At 42.5% G+C, this 20,702-nt stretch overlaps 2 protein-coding genes and 1 long non-coding RNA gene across 5 annotated transcripts in view; all 3 read right to left on the bottom strand.

The window, feature by feature from the left end:
- Positions 1-1,657: 1,657 nt before the first annotated feature.
- Positions 1,658-12,940, bottom strand: LOC310680898 (protein zyg-11 homolog B-like). Of its 2 annotated transcripts, none has more exons than XM_083448040.1 (14): positions 12,751-12,940; positions 11,248-11,413; positions 9,424-10,178; positions 8,626-8,766; positions 8,237-8,413; positions 7,177-7,241; positions 5,785-5,884; positions 5,643-5,696; positions 5,344-5,505; positions 4,873-4,920; positions 4,294-4,491; positions 4,146-4,207; positions 3,667-3,764; positions 1,658-2,646 (listed from the first exon to the last, which is right to left on the bottom strand). In XM_083448040.1, exons 1-14 carry the CDS (start codon positions 12,823-12,825, stop codon positions 2,456-2,458), a joined length of 2,292 nt encoding a protein of 763 aa, XP_083304166.1. In that variant the 5' UTR covers positions 12,826-12,940; the 3' UTR covers positions 1,658-2,455. The 2 variants fall into 2 exon arrangements, with proteins under 2 accessions (XP_083304166.1, XP_083304167.1); XM_083448041.1 differs by lacking the exon at positions 12,751-12,940 and adding an exon at positions 12,449-12,701.
- Positions 12,941-15,635: 2,695 nt separating this feature from the next.
- Positions 15,636-20,702, bottom strand: part of ZYG11B (zyg-11 family member B, cell cycle regulator) — a 44,706-nt gene continuing 39,639 nt past the window's right edge. For both annotated transcript variants that reach the window (XM_083448054.1, XM_083448053.1), the window contains 2 exons: positions 18,691-18,788; positions 15,636-16,898 (listed from right to left, as the gene is read on the bottom strand). In XM_083448054.1, the coding sequence (XP_083304180.1) occupies positions 16,735-16,898; positions 18,691-18,788 (262 nt within the window). In that variant the 3' untranslated portion in view covers positions 15,636-16,734. The remainder of the gene's footprint in view (positions 16,899-18,690; positions 18,789-20,702) is intronic.
- On the bottom strand, positions 19,354-20,388 carry LOC310680991. The gene is made up of 2 exons (XR_014513051.1): positions 20,259-20,388; positions 19,354-19,878 (listed from the first exon to the last, which is right to left on the bottom strand). It is a non-coding gene; the product is annotated as an uncharacterized lncRNA (long non-coding RNA).

Raw genomic sequence — 20,702 nt, 5'->3', positions numbered from 1 at the left:
AGGAATATAGATACATCCTGGGGATTGAGTATAGTACCAATAGCAGAAAGCCAAAGTCATGCTGATAATTTAAGAGGATGTTAAGAGAAGACCTGTTGTCTTAGGATGTTCATCCTCATTCTTGGTTTCAACACCACTGCTAGAATGCCTTTATGGTCATACAGAATATTCTTTCCATCCAGGAGGACGTAAGGGAGGTGCCAAGTTCTTAGAAAGGTAGAAATGCTCCTTTTTAGAAGACCTCTAAACTCATATACAGTTGTGAGAACAGTTGGCATCACCTTCAGCGTACCAAAAATATTTGAGAACTTGGCTTTCAGCACTTTCAAGACAGCAGCACCCTAATGCACTAATTCACAGTCCATGAAATGGTTACAGATAAAGCTTTCCTTGTGAAATAGGAAAGCTACTCCTGCCTTTGGCATCTGCAAAATGGGATGAACAGTTAAGCTTCAGCAGCTTAACTCAGAAAAAAGAATGCAAGTAGCATTGGCCAACATGATAGTTCGTTTTTAGTAAAAGAGAAATAGTATTCTTGTGACATTCAGAAATATCATTAAAGGCCAAACATTAAATGAATAGGTACACACCTATTTAAAGAAACACCAGAAGAAATACTGCCAGAAAATAGGGCACATGTGATAGCTCTTTGTTTTCAAAGGAATGTACAATCAGGATTTATTCATAGCAAGTTGTTCATAATTGGGCTACAAAATCATGACTGCTTACTGATCCACAAGATAAATCTTTGAATAATTGTGGTTCATATGGGTGTAGAATATAACTTTGGCCCAGAATGGGGTCCAACAAGAGTTGTGCAATGGGGCCATTTGGGATATCTTTGTCATATACATGAGCATCTGCATCACCAGCTACAGCTATTACACATTATGCCAACTGCATAATAACAAAGATGGCTTGTGCTTAATTTATCAAGAGCCTACAGTACATAAATGGGTGAAACACTTGCCTGAGCTAGTTTTCCCTCTTTATCAGTGAGCAAAGGCCAAACTAGATGTTATGGCTGCACAAGCCGGCTGTTCTGTGCAAGCTCTTCTATGAAGTGGAGGGGGCACAATTTAAAAGCATATTGCAGGAATGTGGAGCCCTTTGACTGCCTGCACCAGGCATAGGCAAACTCGGCCCTCCAGATGTTTGGGAACTACAACTCCCATGATCCCTAGCTAATGGGACCAATGGGCAGGGGTGATGGGAGTTGTAGTCCCATAACATCTGGAGGGCTGAGTTTGCCTATGCCTAGCCTGCACTTTCCATCTAAAACCACTTGCCTCCATCTGTTTTTCTGAGCAGAGAGGTTAATACATATCATCTAGCTTAGCCCTAACATCCTGTCACTCCTTTGGAAACTCAACACCAGGCATCCCCAAACTCAGCCCTCGAGCTGTTTTGGGACTACACCTCATCCCTAGGCTAACAGAACCAGTGATCAGGGATGATGGGAATTGTAGTCCCAAAACAGCTGGAGGGCCAGGTTTGGGGATGCCTGCTCAACACCATAGATGAAAATTTTCAGCTAAGCCTGCTTTGCTATAAAGTTGCTGCTTTCCATAATAGTATGATAATCTTTGTGAAGCCTCCATTTCGACCTTCATGCCAACCAGTTTGATTAAAGAAAAAACTTGCAGTCACATCTCTGTACCATCACTGGACATGCCTTTTATTTTAAGTATTAAAACCTAGAAAGTATCTTGAAAGATTTCCCCCCTCCAAGTACAAAAATAGTTTGCGTACACTCGTAAACAATGTGGATGCACAGGGTTTCTATGTTGAGTTGTGGCAATATACAACTGACAAAAGCCAGAATCTCCCCTGTACAACATGCACATAGAATGTGTGTAAGCCCCTCACAAACGCTTTGGACTGGCTTAACAGCCTGTTGAAGACTAATTCAACATTTTAGCTGAAACAGCCTACCTCTCCCTTGCCCAGGATTTTCAAAACCCCTCTGCCCTCACCGCATGGGATTTTTAAAGTGTTTCTCCAAGGCTAAGCCAATCCTATTTTCTCTCGGCTACCACAAGCAATACAGAGTTTACTGGTGGTAAGGTATGAACAAAAAAATGGAACAGTTCCTGGACTGACAAGAAGAAAGATTACTGGCAAGAGAACAAGTAGCTTTTAAAGCCTCCATTTGCAGTGTCCTTGACCACCACCATATGAAATTGGTGGTTTACAAAACCAACAGACTCTTTTCAAGACCTGTACAGTCAGCTACTAAGCAGTTTTCTCTAGGGACGGTGCCCCATTTCCCTTTTCAGAAGGCAAGTTACAAATTAAAGCTACTTGTCGGAGACTTCCAGATGTGCATGCCATACAAGTACCCTCAGATCTTACAAGGAGGACCATCTTGATCAGAAATGCCTGAGAAAGCATTAAGAAATCACCATCGCAGCTTCTGCACATGACAAGATGAAAGAAACAGCCGTGCCCTCGGTTATCCATTTGACTTGGCTTGTATCTCCTTTCGCTGTTTAGGCTTCCCATAATATTTCATGTGCGTGTCCACGTAAGATAGTATCTCGTTTGTTAGATACTGGACATCTGGATCGCTCTGGTCATTTTCTTTAATATTATATAAATGCTGTAGCCCATTCTCTTCTATTAACATGGAACAGTACCTGGCAGCTGAAGAGAAACAAAAATCTGTTTATTAGATGATCCAACATGAATGGAACATAACCACTCTAGCTTCACTTCTACACTTCGCTCCTGACCTCAGGACATTGAGATTCCTCAAAGTTTTAAGCACAGACACAGCAGAGTCGTACCTTGGTTTTTGAACAGCTTAGTTCTCAAATGTTTTGGCTCCCGAACGCCGCAAACCCAGAAGTGACCGTTCCGCTTTGTGAACTATTTTTGGAAGCCAAACGCCCAAAGGGGCTTCTGCAGCTTCCGATTGGCTGTAGGAGCTTCCTGCAGCCAATCAGAAGCTGTGCTTTGGTTTCAGAACATTTTGGAAGTCGAACGGACTTCCAGAACGGATTCAGTTTGGCTTCCAAGGTACAACTGTACTCAGTTTGTATTTCTGCAGAGAAGTACGGAGTTTAAAAGGTGTGCATCGCTGCAGTTTGTGTGACATAACTGAAGGTAAGAATGCACCCTGAGGGAATTTTAAAGTTCATTTCCCTACACCAAGACAGGGTTCTCTAGACACACAACCCTCCTAACAGAATAGCTATTATAGTGTCGCACAAACAGAAGCATGTTGTATGCTGCAATTACCTGGTAAGAGAGAGCTAAAGTCCATGCGTGTAAAAAGGCACCGGCAAACCCAGTTACCTGTTCTACATATCTGGGGCCTGGTAGACCTCACATACTTGCCAGGAAAATTCTAAAGATGCATTTGCTGTTAGAGGCAGCAGGAACTTACTCCCACCACAGTTCCACAGTATTAATACCTTATTGCAATAATGGGAGGAGGAAGGGAGAGAAAGGGAGCAGCATAAATCACATTCTGAGCTTACAACAAATGCAGGGACAGAGCTGATCACCAAAGCATTTGGTCTGAATAGCTACAACATACATTGCATCTTCTGCCAAGTTTTTTTTTGGGGGGTGGGGGGAGCAACATGGACATTCCCAACAGGCTTTACAGGTTGAACTTGAAAGTCATAGGCTTATTAAAAGAAAACCATCCATACGTACGGGTTTTACAACAGATGTGCAGAATGGCCCACGCTGCCCAAATCTGCACTCCAGGTAACGCAAAGCAGTCAAGTAATGGGTAGAAAGGCTTGAGGGACCTATGGATTGAAGAAGAGTTACCTAAGAATCATGATTAGCATTAAGGCTGGCAGAGAAAAGGTGGAGGAAGTGGTGTTTGGGGCAAGGAAATGAAGTTGGATTGCAGAACTGTACATAGCACTGATCTAGTAAAAATATTTACAATTGTCCAATAAATATATTGGGATCTATTTAATAACCTCTAACAAGTCATAAGTGTTGGTTTGTTGTTCGCTAGGCAGATACATATCGGCAACAGGGTTCAATGTTGTGCAAGTTATTTAGAACATTTGAGGCTATTCCCTTCTGATATGTTCCAGAGGGTCCCTGCTTGCCAAGCAACCATATACAGTACAGTATACAGAATTACTGGCCAAGGCATATTTTGACTAGAGGTATACCTATAAGCTGGCAGTGCTACCATCTTGCATTCTGGTGTTGGCCACTTCAAGAGAGCTGCATGCTGTAACAGAGAGAACCAAGTGTCAACTTTTCAATAAACACTGAAAATATTTGAAAAAAAACACTATGGAATCTAAGTCACCATACCAGTTTTTCAATGAGGGATCTTCTCAGTGTTTGACTCAACGCCCAGGATTGTTCGCCTCTAGATAACAAGTTTGAAATAATCCCGGCTGAGAAGTAGTTCACTTCCATTTCGGCGCTGCTTAGCAGTTCACTGACACGATCTATGAAGTCCTTCTGCATTAACTTGGACTGCAGCTCTCTCACTTCTGCTACATTGTTCTGATGAAGATAGAAAAAATACAACCGTGAAAATCAGGAGTTGGCAAATGCCCTGCTGATTTGTTGTCACTTTATTATTGAAAGTGAATCAATTTCCCCTGAAAGGAGGATGGGCCAGCATCTCTTTATATGTTGAGAAATGTCATGCACCTCAAGCCAATAAAAAAAATCAGACATATGTATTTCATTGCTATATCAACTCTCAAGGTAATTTTTCTACTGAAGAAAAATCAACTTCCTTTTCCCACCTTTTCATGAAGGCCAGAAAAGAGAACAGCACGGAGGACTATTCCAATCATAAATGACAGATTTAATACCTTTAAAATGCACACATTAACTTTTAAAACAATTATAATACACTGCACTTCATTCTGCTCTTACCAGAAGGCCAAGAACTTTATGCTGTATTGAAGAGTCTGATGAAAAAGTCTGCAAAGAGAAATAGGTGTAATTATTAAGCTTCTGTAGCTGGAGGAGACTCTTGAGAGTCCCATGGACTGCAAAAAGATCAAACCTATTCATTCTTAAGGAAATCAGCCCTGAGTGCTCACTGGAAGGACAGATCGTGAAGCTGAGGCTCAAATACTTTGGCCACCTCAAGACTCTCTGGAAAAAACTCTGTTGGGTAAGATTGAGGGCACAAGGAGAAGGGGACGACAGAGGATGAGATGGTTGGACAGTGTTATAGAAGCAACCAACATGAATTTGACGAAACTTTGGGAGGCAGTGGAAGACAGGAGTGACTGGTGTGCTCTGGTCCATGAGGTCATGAAGAGTCGGACACGACTAATCGACTAAACAACAAAAGTGTTGTATTTGTCAACTGGTTAGAAAGGTAGCTACCATGTTTACCTCTAAGACTCTCATAAAAAGCTCCAACCCTTTGTTATCAATGAAGTGCCCACACGTCGTTGGCGCTTCATCTGTGAGATTCCAAAGTGCACTCAGTGTAAAATGGAAAGTTGTATCTAATTCATTCTGATTTATTTTCTGTTCAACGATTTCAAGTAGTTTCTGTAAAGGAAAAAAACGACACCATTAACTACATAGAATAATTATACATGAAGTGCAAATTTCAACATTGCACTCTCCTTCCCAAACCCTCTTAAACATTGCTCACTATTATGGGGAAAGGAGATGCAACAACTCACCCCAACAACAATGTAGAACTCAGAGGCAAGTTGTGCTGCTTGCTCGTCTGAAAGCTAAAAAACAAACCACATATTTGAAATCCGTATGTGGAAGAGCTTCTGATAATAAAGATGCACTAGATGAAAATGTAAAATCACATACCTTAAGTGCTAGGATAGAGATTATATTAACAGCAATTCTCTGTATATGTTGGTTTTCCTGGTTACAAAGCCACTGGACAACAAATTTCGCAGCTGCAAACCTAAAATTTTAAAGCATTGTCAGAGTTTGCAACTGTAAACCAGGTCATAGTGAAAGAACAAGATTAATAAAGCGGTTTCCCTCTTTCACTTTCACCAGTTTTTAAGCAGATATTAATCCTGTCCTGAGGCAAAGTGCAGATGAGAGAGGCCTGCTTACAACCCAAACTTAGCCTTCTCGTATGCAGAAATGAAAGGAGAACCAAACTGACCATTCCTAAGAAGTGTTTAACTGGTCAAGGCACTGAGATCAGAGCTATACACCACCCTTCAATAAGACATTGCTGTGTATTTGCTGTATAAACATAATAAGTACCTAGGGTTTCTTGACATTCCCCACCCCACCATCAGCGCAAACAGCAGCAGAAGTTTTTGCAGTGGTCTCTCCTTAATAAGCAACTGAGCCGTTAAACCCAAGGCATAGGAAAAAGGAAGCAGACAGATCCCCTGTTCATCTGGTGCAGTTCTGTCTACTCAACTCGCAAGCACTCCAAGGTCTCGAATTTTCTAGTCCTGCTACATGAGGCGTGCTTAACTAGAGATGCCTGTGATAGAAATTGGTATATTCTGTATGCAAAAACCTTACCACTAATCTATGGCCTCTTCTCTCTTCCTCCCTCTCTCACACACAGAGAATGAATAGCAACAGAAGTTATGTCAGAGTTATACACCTCGGCCGCTTACTCCCATTTCTCTGGGTCCTGGCTAATGTCCTTCATCCATCAATACTGCATGCTCCAGTGAAGCCACCTAGTCACATGGACTGCCATTTGGGTAAGCAACTTCAGTTTATCTGGCATCATATTTGCACTGGCCTTCAAGGCAGCATGAGGGAACACTCTACCAAAGCCTCTGGAACTCCTCCTACTGGGCAGGCAGGGAAATTAAAAAGTTCTTTTTGCCCATGTCTCAAAGTGAATGTGTGTCTTCATCAGAAAGGAGAAACCTTAGAGCAGGGGTCAGCAACCTTTTTCAGCTGTGGGCCAGTCCACCATCCCTCAGACCATGTGGTGGCCTGGACTATATTTGGCGGGGGGGGGGGGGTGAACAAATTCCTATGCCCCACAAATAACCCGGAGATGCATTTTAAATAAAAGGACACATTCTACTTAGGTAAAAACGCGCTGATTCCCGGACCGTCTCCGGGCTGGATTGAGAAGGTGATTGGGCCACATCTGGCCCACGGGCCTTAGGTTGCCTACCCCTGTCCTAGAGTCTGAGCGAGGGGGCAGACAGACTATACTGGGAAGAGCTGTCTATTCCTACTGTACAGTAACAGATTGGAGTCACTTGCCTGTTAAATGGAACGTCTTGCAGGATCCTGACACTGGAGAGTGAAAGAAGACAGTTCTTCTGGAGCTATATGGAAAGAGAGAACTCAGCACCATAGGGTTCTGTATTTGGTATTCTTATTCAAGTTATATACCACCCTTTGTCAAAGGCAGTTTACAGTATTTGAAGCTAATTATCCATTTATACAGGATGCATGTTTGGAGTGCTTTGCATGAGTTTAGGTATCTGAACTCCATTGAAATTCATGAGTATGACTAATTTAGGTTCATTGGTTTCCATAGGTCTACTAGGAACATAACTTAGTTGAGTACTACCCTACAGCTCAAACCCTCCAAATGAAACAAAATTCTAAAGTCATCAAAATATGGAACAACAAATTAAAACAGATAGTTATCTAGGACAGGATCAGATTATTCAGCATTATGGAAGCAGAGGTAAGACAATTTCTGAGCTACACTTCTGACAGAACCTTGACTTTCCTGAAGTCAAAGACTGGGCACTCAATGGAAGAAGAGGTATATATTGGAAGAGTTAACAGCTGCATGGAGGACAGGCATTCTCTAGTTTCTAACATTAAACCCACACTGGGCCACTTCACAGTCACACCAATCAGAACCCTGTGTATGTGTTTAGGCAGTGAGTGTGTCACCCCACTCATGTGAAAGGGCAACAGTTGTGTAAACTGAGCCAGTGTGTTCTACCATGTGTGGTGCATCACACATGCTACATCTGCTGCCCTCCCCAGCCCCCAAATACAGTTCTATATATTTAAAAAACATAACATAACGTCGTAAGCCAAGGGTCTAAGAGAGCCAACATTTCACATCTCACACTCCAAACTGTGGCTACAGGTGGCATTTTAAAAACTGACAAAAAGTTAGGGAGAATAGAAAAGAAATCCATATAATTTTTTGTGTGCACCATTTGTTCTATCATTCATGTGCCCCGATCTGAGCAGCAAATCTCCTACTGTGCTTTAGTACTGGTGTAACAGATGTTGTAAGATCTGCTCTCTTATTAGGGCTGTTGAATTTTAACTGTATCCTACCCAAAACCCTTACCTGCTGCTGTTCTGGAAAGGTTTCCATGGCTTTGAGGAGCAGCTGGATTACGCTGGAAAGCAGGCGAACAGGCATGCCTGCTGCTAAGCCTTGTCTTGTTAAGTTAAGGGCACAGGCACTAGCAGTTAACTGTACTGCCAAGTCCAAAGGATGATTCCTCATTCCAATGATCACAAGCTGCAGCATGAAATATGCAAAGAACCAATTCAGCACAATACATAATGAAATCAAAAATCCAATAAAAATAAGGACGGATGAATGAGAATAAACAGAGGTCTACATCTTTGGGGAATGCAGATAGGAGCTAATGGACTAAGTAATATTTATAAAATTTGGCCACAGTGGAATAGTTTGCAAGAGGTTATTGCATTCAAACTAGTCTGGCTTACCTTTAGGATTTCAGGCTTTGTAATTCTCATAAAACACGTTTGAGTAAAAAGGTGAAAAAAGGCTTCTTTCACAAAGCATGCCCTTTCACTGTAGCGTTTCAAAGCTTCCGAAATCTGCATTTCATTTTCTCCTCCCGATACCTTTGAACATAAAAACAATTCATTATTTTCACTAACTAGACTCAGAATGGTCATTTCAGGTCTAATAAATTCAGTAGCTAACAAAGCCCTGCAGTAACATGGTGATTCACCAAGTATGAAGATCCAAACCTAATCAGAATGTGTTTTACAAAGACAAACTCTGGAATGAGGTGGGGTTGCAGATCTGGAATAGATCCATCCCTTGTGATACACAAGCATGACGCCAAATAACTACTATAGTGTGGATAAGCCAAAGTGTTGTCATGCCAACACCCCTCTCACTTCTGAGGGTCCAGAAAAGTGGTAAGTGTATATGCCTGAAGACTAGCCTCAGCTTAGCCAGAGGGCTTAGGCAAAAATGGAGCTGAACAGTTTTAATGTGTGCTATTTCTTTCCAGAGCTACCCCACTCTATGCGCTGCACAACTTGCTGTGCACACAGACAGGAATATCCATTTTCCTTTTTAAATTTATTATTTCATTTAAACTCATTCTTTAATATCACACCTATTTTTCAAAATAAAATAAAAAATAACTCATGATGTAAACATTGTTGGGTCAAGGCTACAAGCAAATTGGAATAAGAACTGCCCTTCCAAACCATTTGTTAGATTTTTCAAGTATCATTTCAGTTATAGAACATTTAAAACCTTCAAACCTTCAAGGTTCCTTCTCCTGAAAGGAACTCTGTGTACCCAGCTTCAGTCCCGAGCAATCCCACAAACCGCATCGTTGGCCGTTGTCTGACAAAAGCTTCAACAGCCTCATCGTTAATGTATTTGCTTCCAGAAATGTCCAGAGACACAAGATTGGGCAGAATATCTTTTTGGCCTAGCAAACGAAAGGCAATATCTGATGTGGAATGCTGCTCGTCTGAGATGTCCAGGTGAATCAGATGCTTTAGTTCTCTTATTACGTCTAAGAACTTTGGTGTAGGCATTTTCAAGCATTTCAAGCTATGCATAGTTAGAGACTTAAGTCGATGTTTGCAGGCCAGGAGTGCAGTTATTTTTGTGACTGAAGTATTGGAGATATCCAAGCTTTCTAACCTTGGCAGGGTAGCAACCTCTGCTAAATCTTCATCACGGAAGAGCACATTGGTAATGCTCAAAGAACGAAGACCAGACAACTGACTAAAGCACCGTTCATAAGGATTTGTAGGGGAAAGAGTTAATGAGTCCAAGACAAGGCACTGAAGGTTGTTCTGGATCCATGCACTGCTGCCAAGCCCACTCACAACATCTGCAACAGTAACAGTGTCATTCATCCCTGCAGCATCCAGTTCTACTAGTTTGTGGTGGCAGAAGGCTTTTCGGAAAGACTGGGCTGAAATCTTTGCTTTGCGGATACAAGCTTGCTTCAGACGCATCTGGTTGCCTCGGAAAATGCCCACAGTGCCATCATTCAACAGTTCTATTAGGAAAGGAAAGCAAGCCTATGTCAGAGCAAGTAAACTACTGAAATCTGGTCGTTTGTAAAGTAGGCTGTATTGCTACATGGTAGGCAATAGTCCAAAAAGTGAGGAAAGAAACTGGTGAGTAGAAACAGAACCACCTGGGCAGGAAGCAGAAAATGGATTGGCGACTATTCAGTGTGATGGCGACTATTTCCTCAACTCTGTATTTTCTGCCTGTGAACACTAGATGGCAGTATAACCCAGATGGACTCTCTTCCAAGGTGAACAGACTATTCCTGACAGAAGTACAGTGGTACCTCGGCTTAAGTACCAAATTCGTTCCGGAGGTCCGTTCTTAACCTGAAACTGTTCTTAACCCGAAGCACCACTTTAGCTAATGGGGCCTCCAGCTGCCGCTGCACAATTTCTGTTGTCATCCTGAAGCAAAGTTCTTAACCCGAGATACTATTTCTGGGTTAGCGGAGTCTGTAACCTGAAGCATCTGTAACCTGAGGTACCACTGTATAACACAGAATCATGGAGTTGGAAGGGACCACAAAAGTCACCTAGTCCACCCCCTTGCAATGCAGGAATCTTTTGCCTAACGTGCGGCTGGAATCCATGACCCTGAGATTAAGAGTCTCATGCTATACCAACTGAGCTATATGCAAATATGCTTAACGTGCACAGTTTATTCTACTGCTGTTTGTCCTAGCATGAGGGATATTGCTAAGCAGCATATTTCAGACCACTACTTGACCACTGGAAATAAGTACATTCTAATCTAAACATGGTGGTGAAGCTAATGTGACAGCTAAGTTACAGACTGGGGCTCCTTGGGAGGAGGGGCAAGATGTAAATCAAAGAAATATTAATATCTAGGGCATAGTTTTTAATGTAATCCTTATCCAATTTTTTGCTCCTTTGAGGATTTCATAAGACTTCTAGCCCAATATGGTCTAGATATGAATACTTTATATAGGAAGGGGAACAACACAGAAGAATGAGCTAGCTAGAACAAGCTGTTCTTGTCTGTGAATGACCTCATGTTCAGATCACTTGTGCTAGCACAAGAAGAACTGTTACCTCGATATGCCATTGTCTGCAGCAAGCGATCAGCCACTTCTTGAGGAAGCCTTTCAGATTCTTTCAAGCACAGCGACCCATCAGGGCGTTCTATACAGAATTTTTCTAAATCGGCAACCAAGGCATTCAAGCAGATGTCAACTAAGGAATATGGAGATGCTTCTGCCTATCACCCATAAAAAAACAACAGCACATCAGTAAGAAACTCCTTAGGATCACAAAGTGGCTTAATACATGACTTCATTTAGTACACATAATAAACTTACATATCTGCATTTAATATCCATCACTAAGTGAAACACACAATACTAAAAAAAAAGAGCAAGTACAAATTATTATTACGAATATTCCTAACAGGTCACTACTCAGGATTATAGAATGTTTATCCTTGGATTGTTAACACTCCTATAGCAAGTTCCCATACGACTAACGCTCCCCAAATGGGTATAGTAAATACACTGTGTGTCTCCAGCCAAATTGCAGCAGGAAGACTATCCCTATTACTTACATGGGATACACTGGGAGCAAGATCTGGTTTTAAGACCAGGTATCTTCTCCACTTCCACTTAATCTTCATCGTCATTTGAGGAGGAAAGTTCTTGGCAACCCCGAGATCACCGGAAGGAAGAGTGTTTTCAACTGTTACAGAGTTTTGAGAATGCTTTAATTATTTTAAGAGTGTTTTACTTTTTGTTTTTAAATTGTGGGTCTATCCACCACTCTGAGCAGCTCCATGAGGAAGGACGAGATGTGAACAAATTAAAAAACAAATTAAGTCAATAAATAAACCAACAGCTGTCACAATCAGATGTCTAAGGCTACAACCATCTGTGGGTAAGCCCCACACTGAATTTCTTAGGGCTTACTTCTGTGTAGCCATATTAGGAGGATTGCTCTTGAGCAGCGCCTGGCAGCCCACAGCAGAGCAACCCGGATAAATGAGCGCGGTATTATCATTATCATTATGGCAAGCGGACCTATGAAAGAAATCCCCGCTTTTTCCTCCTCCCCTACGAAGAGGAACCCTTTCCCCAAGCCAGCCAGCCTCGTGGGTGGAACCCTAAAGTTTTAACCCAAGTTTAGTAGGCTGTGTATGCAATCTCTCGGACCCACCAGATGGCCCGTAGCCCCCCACGAACTCCAGCCCTAACAAAACGCGCGAGGGTCTTTCAGGGACCCCAAGTCTCGGGGGTCTTTTTACCACAACCAGCCAACGCAGCCACTTTTCTGGAAACCCGAAAAACTCGGGGGTGCGAGTCGGTGGTGCTTCGGGATCAGTCACTACTGGAACTACTCCGGGGCAACTTCCTCCTCCTCCTCCGGGCAGAGTCTTCTCCCCAAAGGCTCCGGCCCCTCACCGCCCTCCGAGTCCTCCCTTTCGAAACCCCAGCGCTTCTTCCCTTCTCCTTCTCCTGCCGCCCATTGTTTCCGCCGCCTCGCCTCCCTCCCCAGGCAACCGTTCCTCAGGTCCCCGCGCTCCCCCCCTCCCGCCTCCCCACCCACCTGCACGGCAGGACAGTCCCCGCAAATGGTCAGCGGGGCTCGTTGCCGGTTCTGGATGTGCAGGAACCGCACCATGGCGAACGAGGAGCCGGGATTCACTCCGCCAGCGGTAGCGGAGGGGGTGGGGTGCGCGGTGCGAAGTAACCGGAAAGCGGGCAAGGGCTCACCGGAAGCGGCGCAGCACGGACTGAAGAGAGAGGAACGCCGTTTAAGCTCCGAGGGAGAGGGTGCAAGTAAGGCGCATGCGCGTTCCGAGTAGGGGTGTTTCCCCCCTCCCCTTCCTTTGGATGAATGGTGGAGGGGGGGAGCCCTCTCCCACCACTAGAGAGCAAAGTAGATTGCAGAGTAATGGATGCAAGGCGATGGGAGTAGCCATTGCGTCCCTTTCTTGGGCCACGAATTTGTAAATACAATCGTTTGGGCGTTAGACCTTCCTTAGCACACATTTTCTTCTTACATTTTCTTCCTTTTTCTCTCGAAAATACTGAAATGGCAAATTTAGTCCAGGCAACGACCTAAATTCTGATGAATTAAACCAGAATATAGATTCAGGTAGGTAGCTGTGTTGGTCTGATGCAGTCGAAATAAATAAGAAAAAATTTTAAATTGTCCAAAAAAATTGGTCTCTATGGGGCTACTGGACAATTTTTAAATTTTTCTTATTAAACCAGAATATGTTTGATCCCTGAGGGCTCCTATAAGGTTGCTTTCATTTTTTTATTTTTGAAAATATATTTTTCTAAGCTTTCAGTTGGCCTTGTTTCTTTCTGCAAGCCACCTTGAATCCTGTGAAAGAAAAAGGTGGGGTAATAATAACAATAATAATTGGCTTTTTTCCCCCAGCCAGAACTCACTTCTCAGGTGGGCACCATTGCCATTCTAGGAGAACAAGGGAGGCGTTCGTGGAAAGTTCCAGCATCTCTTTTTCTAGGAAAAAATAGCACTGCTAATAACAGCTCTTTCATTTATAAACTAATCTAGGCTGTACAAGGACAAGGCCATAAACGTCGTATGCAAGGTGATTCATATCAGTGCCTTGTTAGTTAAGAGCCTCTGCCCACAAGGTAATTTTATATATAGAAATACTAGTCACACAAACTGTTTTGCCACAGGTTACCAGAATGAAGTACTTGCAAAAAAATAAAAATAACTGCTCCAAAGTTTGGATGCCAATAGGATTGCTGCTTGGCTGGCCTATAGTCCAACCACGATCAGAAGCTGGATGGTAAATAACAAGCACTTCAGTTGCTCAGTCTAGAAGAGCTTAATCCGTGTTTATTCAAAACTCCCATTCTAATCAGCTCCCTTAGCAGCTGAGGTAAGTTAACCAGAGCTTTAAATTTAGAGTAGTAGTAAGGACCCTCCAGTCCATGGGCCTAATTAAGTCCATGAGAAGTCTTAATGTGATCCATGAGGCTGGTTTCCTCAAGCCATGTGACATCAGGTATGGGGCAGGTAGTGACGCAACTGCAAAGGTACAGATATTAGCTAAAAGAATGTCTTAAGAATGAGGTTGAAAGTGTTGAAAAGGAGAGTGTATTTCAGCTTTTAAAAAGCTTACGATAAAGTACCTCACTAAGTAAGTTTAGCAGTCACGCAATATTAGAAGAGGTCTTCCTTTGGGTCAGAAACCAGTTAAGAAACAGAGGAGGAAAAAATGGACAGTTCTCCCAAATGGAGGGATATAGAAAGTGGAGTCCCTCAAGGATTGTCACTGGGACTCGTGCTTTTTAACTTGTTCATAAATAATGTAGCATTCATGGTGAGCAGTGAGTTAGCAGAGTTTGCTAATGATACAAAATTATGCAAGGTGGCTAAAATAAAAAGGGATTGTGAAGAACTTCAAAAGAATCTCCCCAAATGGAGTGAATGGGCAGAAGAATCCCAAATGCAATTCAACATAAGCAAGTGTAAAGTATGTTTGGAATACTATGTACAGTTCTGGCCACCTTAGGAAAGATATTTTAGACCTAGAAAAGGTTTGGGGGAAAGCAACCCAAAATTACTCCTGTTTTAGAAAAGTGTGGACACAACATGTGAAACTGATTTTTCTATTTTGACGACTGGACAGATGGAAGACCTACTGCAATTCTTACTCTCTCCCCCCTCATGTATACAGAAGTAATTGATTATGATCTTGCACATAAATCTTCACTGGCCTCATAAGCTGGTAGATATGTGGTCCAGTTCTAACAATTATTCATAAGGTTGTTTAGGTTAAAACCATGGCTGCTAAAATCGCACACATTTGTATTAATAAAACTGTATTGCATCAGGTTTCTATAACAAACTTGTTTCTGTTAGTTTGCTGCTGGTGGCAACCGTTATTTGTAATTATTATTGTTGTTGTTGTTGTTGTTGTCTCTGGCTGAAATAATATTTATTCACTGTTTTTCCATTTCCCATGACAGCTAGCACAGTACTACAGAACTCATCAAACAATAAAATAAGGGCCTCTTTTCCTATATGCCATGCCCCATTATTTTAGGAATCTTTAGCTTTTTTTATTAAAGTGCACTCTTAGTGTGAAAAGTTAATAAAAAAGCTTCCTTCTTTTAAAGTCCTGTTTAAACACATGCACATACGCTGCACACCAATAAACAGTTATTCCACTTTCACCACCCATGACAAGGCTATCCCTCCAATATATGGTACCATGCTATAGTGTTAGCAATGTTAAATCAGAGCTTGCATGAGCAGGGAAGACTGGTGTTGGTTTTTTCCTCATTTGTGAAGCAAGTTACAAAGCAACATATTAGAAAAGAAGAAACTTAACTCATGGCATAGTTTGCTTTCCACCAGCTCTACTTTATACCATGCTTCTGCATGCTGTTACAATTTCCATTTTTGTCCCATAAAACATTCACAGATTACACACATCAGAGTAAGTTTTTTAACCATGGAAAGTTTTATGTAAAACCTGAATACTCCACACAACAATGTAATTTACACCAGACTTTACATAGGATGTTGGATGAGATTTTGTAGGAGGGGGGTGCCTTGCACATACAGTTCACTGCACAAATACTGACAAAAGAGTATTTACGAGAAACAGCAAAGCAAGTAATAGTCTGTCATAAATAAGGTGATCAGATATTCTTGGTCTTGTGTGATCCCATAAGCTGAGGAAGGTCTTTCCACCTTAGCCATCCTTTTGGTGGAGAGCTCCATAGTTTTCCTATCCTTTTTGTTAAGCATACACTTAATGTTTCAGTAAGTGTAATAGCACTTTTTTTTTCTTCATTAAGAAATATGCAATTCACTCCTTTCCCACCCATGCCTTTGGCTCCCCTGAAATAGAGCCTAGTTTCTTCCTATAAGCAGATTCTCACTACAGCATATTAGGGGAAGATAAACTGCCAATTCATAGCTCAGGTGCCCTTGCTAGAGTGTGTGTAGAACCCAACAAGTTCTGAAGGCTCCGTATGGATTGAAAAGGTCCCTGGAGGAACAAGACATCCTTGGTCACCTTACTCATAACTAGTTGTGTTTTAATGCGTGGATACATAACATTGTTTTGAGCTCAGTAGTGCTGAAGTTACAAGCACAAGTAGTTCTATTCAAATACTGAGTTGGTGAACAGTTCTATTTAAAACACAACTATTCTGAAGGGATGAAGCAAGCAGAAACAAAATTTCTGTACTTGGAACTCACAAATTCCTAGAAGTTTCATTTGGGATGTGCATTTGAATTGTACAGTCTCCACTTTTCCACAGCCAGAGGTGATCCAATACACACAACCAGTTTAGGAATTAATCCTAGATCCTTGTGAAAACTTTCAATTGCAGTGACCATTAAAGACCATGTTTGCCAGCCGTGTGCTGTACCTGCTTCCACAACAGCTGGCAAATAAGCTTCAAAGGTGATCAATGTAACAGAAGCCATTCCAACTAGAGATACTTCATAAGGGATTATTAGAGGATAATTTACACACCTATTCCCTGTTACATTTTTCTTTCAATTTGGCTTAGCTTCTGTCTGTTTTTAACATGGAGGTGGCCGCCCATGACGCAAAATATGTTTTTCTAAACTATCTAAGATTGACATAGCGATTCGCTGAACATCTGGATCAGTCTGGCTGTTTTCCTTGATGTTAAACAAGTGGTGCAAGCCGCCTTCTTCAATCAGCATACTGCAGTACCTGGCAGCTAAAACAACAACAAAGAAGAGGGAAACAAATTCAGTTAGGTCAAGTCCCTAGAATTTAGATACTTAACTTCCCATCACTTTTCGCACAACTCTTACAATTTAAGTTCTGGTTATAAGTGCAAAAGGATTTTGCAAAATTATTTTGCAAACAATAGTAACAGCAAGTGTTCCCCAGTCCTCCTCCATGTTCTTCTTATTGAAGGGATAGCAGTTGTAAAGCCACAATTAAGGATGTCCTAACGTGGCATTCGCAGGTGCTGATTACATGCTTCAGGAATGGAAACTGTCTCTTCCACATGCTCAGACTCAGGAGGGTGGTGTAGAAGAGAGAACAATAACTAAGAATCCAATCCAAAAGAGGCCAATGGACAGCTTAATTCTCCCACATGCCTGCAATCCCACCTCCATGGATTTAGAGAGGTGATGAACAGAACCTCTAAACTCCTTCCAACCTGATTTAGCTCCTTGCTCTTCCAAGACCATCTTTCTACATCACAGAACCTTCTAATTTCTCCCAATCTAAGCCTCCCCACTCTTTAAAGCTGGCACCACACCCCTGCTGTACCCGCAAAGGCTTCTTGGCTGCCATTCAAGGACTAGCTTTCTATTTCTTTTGTATGGACCCCTGTAGTATTTCTCTAAGGAGGTAAGTTGAATACATTTTTGTCCTATCCTGGGAGGTGACCAAGTGAGCAGGTAGTGCTAGCTCTTTTTTTCATTTCTGAACAAGTGCTCACTTCCAAGTGATCCAATTTATCAATGCATTTATCATTAGTTCCCGCGCTGCAGGAAGTGAGGTTACAGGGAACCAGGCAGAGGGTCTTCTCGGTAGTGGCACCCTGTGGAATGCCCTCCCAAGCAGATGTCAAGGCAATAAACAACTACCATATTTTTCACCCTATAGGGTGCACTGGCCCATAGGGCGCACCTAGGTTTTTTTTGGGGGGGGGGGAATAAAGAAAAAAAATTATTTCCCCCCAGGCATGGGGCTGGGGTGGGGGAAGCCCGAGCTTCCCCAGCCCCCAGAACAGGCTGTTTTCCGCAAGCCTTGGAAGCCCAGTGGGAACTCAGCGAAAGCCTGCATTCACCCCATAGGACGCACACACATTTCCCCTTCATTTTTGGAGGGGAAAAAGTGTGTCCTATAGGGCGAAAAATACGGTATTTTACTTTTAAAAGACAACTGACCCTATTCCCTGTTTAGGGAAGGTTTTTAATATCTGATGCTGTATTGTTTTTAATATTCAGTTGGAAGCCACCCAGAGTGGCTGGGGAAACCCAGCCAGATGGGCAGGGTATAAATAAGTTGTTGTTGTTGTTGTTGTTGTTAATTATTATTACATTTGTTTTCAGGTTTTATTTCAGTAGTTGAAAGCAGCATGCATGCTATTCTCTCATTTTATCCTCACAATGATTCTGTGAGGTAGATTTGAGAGAGAGAGATTTGTCAAGTGTGCTTCATAGCCTGAGGAATTTCAGCCTTGATTAAAGTCCAAGACTCCATCCACTGATTCACACTGACACATAGAAACATACATATTTAGAACACACACACACCAACAGCAACAACAACTCTGCATTTTTAACCTGTGTTAAAACCCATGAGCTTATCTGATATGAAGTTTCACATATAATATCTAGAATTGTTGTCAGATTGCTTTCTCTAAATAAAATCGAGTGTTAAAGCAGAGACATGGCTCAAGATCACAAAAATTATATAGAGTCTGGAAATCACTCCAATTACAGGTTGAAAGAGGTGCTTAAGATGTAGAGTTTTGTCTCAGTACATACGGTTTTTGCTGCAAACGTGCTGCATGGCCCACACTGCCCACAGCTGTACCCCAGGAGTCATGAAGCAGCCAAGCAAGGGGAAAAAAGGATTGAAAGACCTGTTTGTGAGAATAAAAAGCAGAGATGCCATCACTCTATGTTTGCAACATGGTTAAAACATAAACCTGTTTTGTTCTAAAATATCTACCTAGCTTGTGAAAAAGAGGGTAATCATAGAGGCCTGAACTGCTTCCATTTTCTTCTGACCTACAATTCTTGTTCCAAACTGGAGTACATGAGGAGACAACATCTTAACCTATGGGCATAGGAATCCACACACAGCCTGGCGCCATCTGATGTGCAGCTAAATCTCATCATTGCACCCCTTCAATATCATTTCTACAGGGATATGTACTTCCAACAAAGGAAGGGAGAGAAACCAAGTAGAAATCTTTAGGCACAAACTAGATGCAATACGTTGCATGTATTTTTTTTATTTTTTAAAACAAAAATCACACTCTGGAGGCTGCAACCTCGAGCAGAGGGATGGTGCAAGGAAAGGGTTGCCTGTATCTTCTTTGCAGTAAGGAAATCAGTCAAGAATGGCAATTTTGAACAGAAAAACTGTCCAAAGGTAAAGCTTAAGCAGCTCTTTTCACACCCTTATAGCTCCAGATGTGGGGGGGGGGGGGAGAAGCAAAAACATTTTACATAGATCTGTGTGGTAGTTCATCCCCCAGTTAATACGCTGCCAGGGAGAATTACAACAGCAGTAACTAATTATTAGCCAAATGGTCCTTCATGTCCTGAATATTTGTAGCTGGGCGGCAGTCATCTAACACCGCAAGGTCTACCTCAAGGTCTACGGAGGTTTTCTTCAGAAGAGTCATACTACTGTGCCACTTTCTTCAACAGCCACCCAGTCAATCCCTCCCTGCCAAAATCCGCAGTGGGCCTCCAAGTAGAAAATGCCAGTGTAATTTTATGTGCCTGTTCATAGCATAAGAGTGTACAGCAATTATATTAATTGCTGTAATCTGTATCAGCAGCATTAGTACTAAATTCAGTAGGGCTATGATACTTTGCATATTGTAGCATAACCACCAATGAACACAACTGGAGTTACTTCTGAGTAAGCATGCACAGGATTGCACTGCAGAGGCGTTGCAAGTGAACGGTGCAATCCTGCACACATCCACTCAGAAATAACTCTTCCTGAGTTCATTGGGCCTTAAAGGTAAAGGTAAAGGTACCCCTGCCCGTACGGGCCAGTCTTGACAGACTCTAGGGTTGTGTGCCCATCTCACTCAAAGAGGCCAAGGGCCAGCGCTGTCCAAAGACACTTCCGGGTCACGTGGCCAGCGTGACATCGCTGCTCTGGCGAGCCAGAGCTGCACACGGAAACGCCGTTTACCTTCCCGCTAGTAAGCGGTCCCTATTTATCTACTTGCACCCAGGGGTGCTTTCGAACTGCTAGGTTGGCAGGCGCTGGGACCGAACAGCGGGAGCGCACCCCGCCGCGGGGATTCGAACCGCCGACCTTTCAATCGGCAAGCCCTAGGCACTGAGGCTTTAACCCACAGCGCCACCCGTGTCCCTTCATTGGGCCTTATTCCCAGGTAAATGTGTATAGGCTTGAAGCTTTAATGCATATGTAGGCAAACTAAGGCCCGGGGCCTGGGTCCGGCCCAATCACCTTCTAAATCCAGCCCTCAGGTGTTCCGGGAATCAGTGTGTTTTTCCATGAGTAGAATGTGTGCTTTTATTTAAAATGCATCTCTGGGTTATTTGTGGGGCCTGCCTGGTGTTTTTACATGAGTAGAATGTGTGCTTTTATTTAAAACGCATCTCTGGGTTATTTGTGGGGCACAGGAATTTGTTCGTTGTTTTTTTCCAGAATATAGTCCGGCCCCCCACAATGTCTGAGGGACAGTGGACCGGCCCCCTGCTGAAAAAGTTTAATGGTTAACTAGCAACATGACTTTGTCATAAGCTAGAACACTTGAACTAAGATAGAAACAATACCATGTGCA

Source organism: Podarcis tiliguerta (assembly GCF_965153285.1).
Source record: "Podarcis tiliguerta genome assembly, chromosome: 6".
Lineage (NCBI taxonomy): Eukaryota > Metazoa > Chordata > Lepidosauria > Squamata > Lacertidae > Podarcis > Podarcis tiliguerta.
Note: the sequence above shows the minus strand (reverse complement) of the source record. Positions and strands in the feature narration are given on the sequence as shown.

Coding starts and splice junctions, on each gene's coding strand:
- LOC310680898 (XM_083448040.1), bottom strand. CDS start 12,825: ATGGTGCGGTTCCTGCACATCCAGAACCGGCAACGAGCCCCGCTGACC. Junction 10,179..11,247: donor GCAGACAATGGCATATCGAG/GTAACAGTTCTT, acceptor CTTTCCTAATAG/AACTGTTGAATGATGGCACT. Junction 8,414..8,625: donor CAAAGCCTGAAATCCTAAAG/GTAAGCCAGACT, acceptor TTCATGCTGCAG/CTTGTGATCATTGGAATGAG.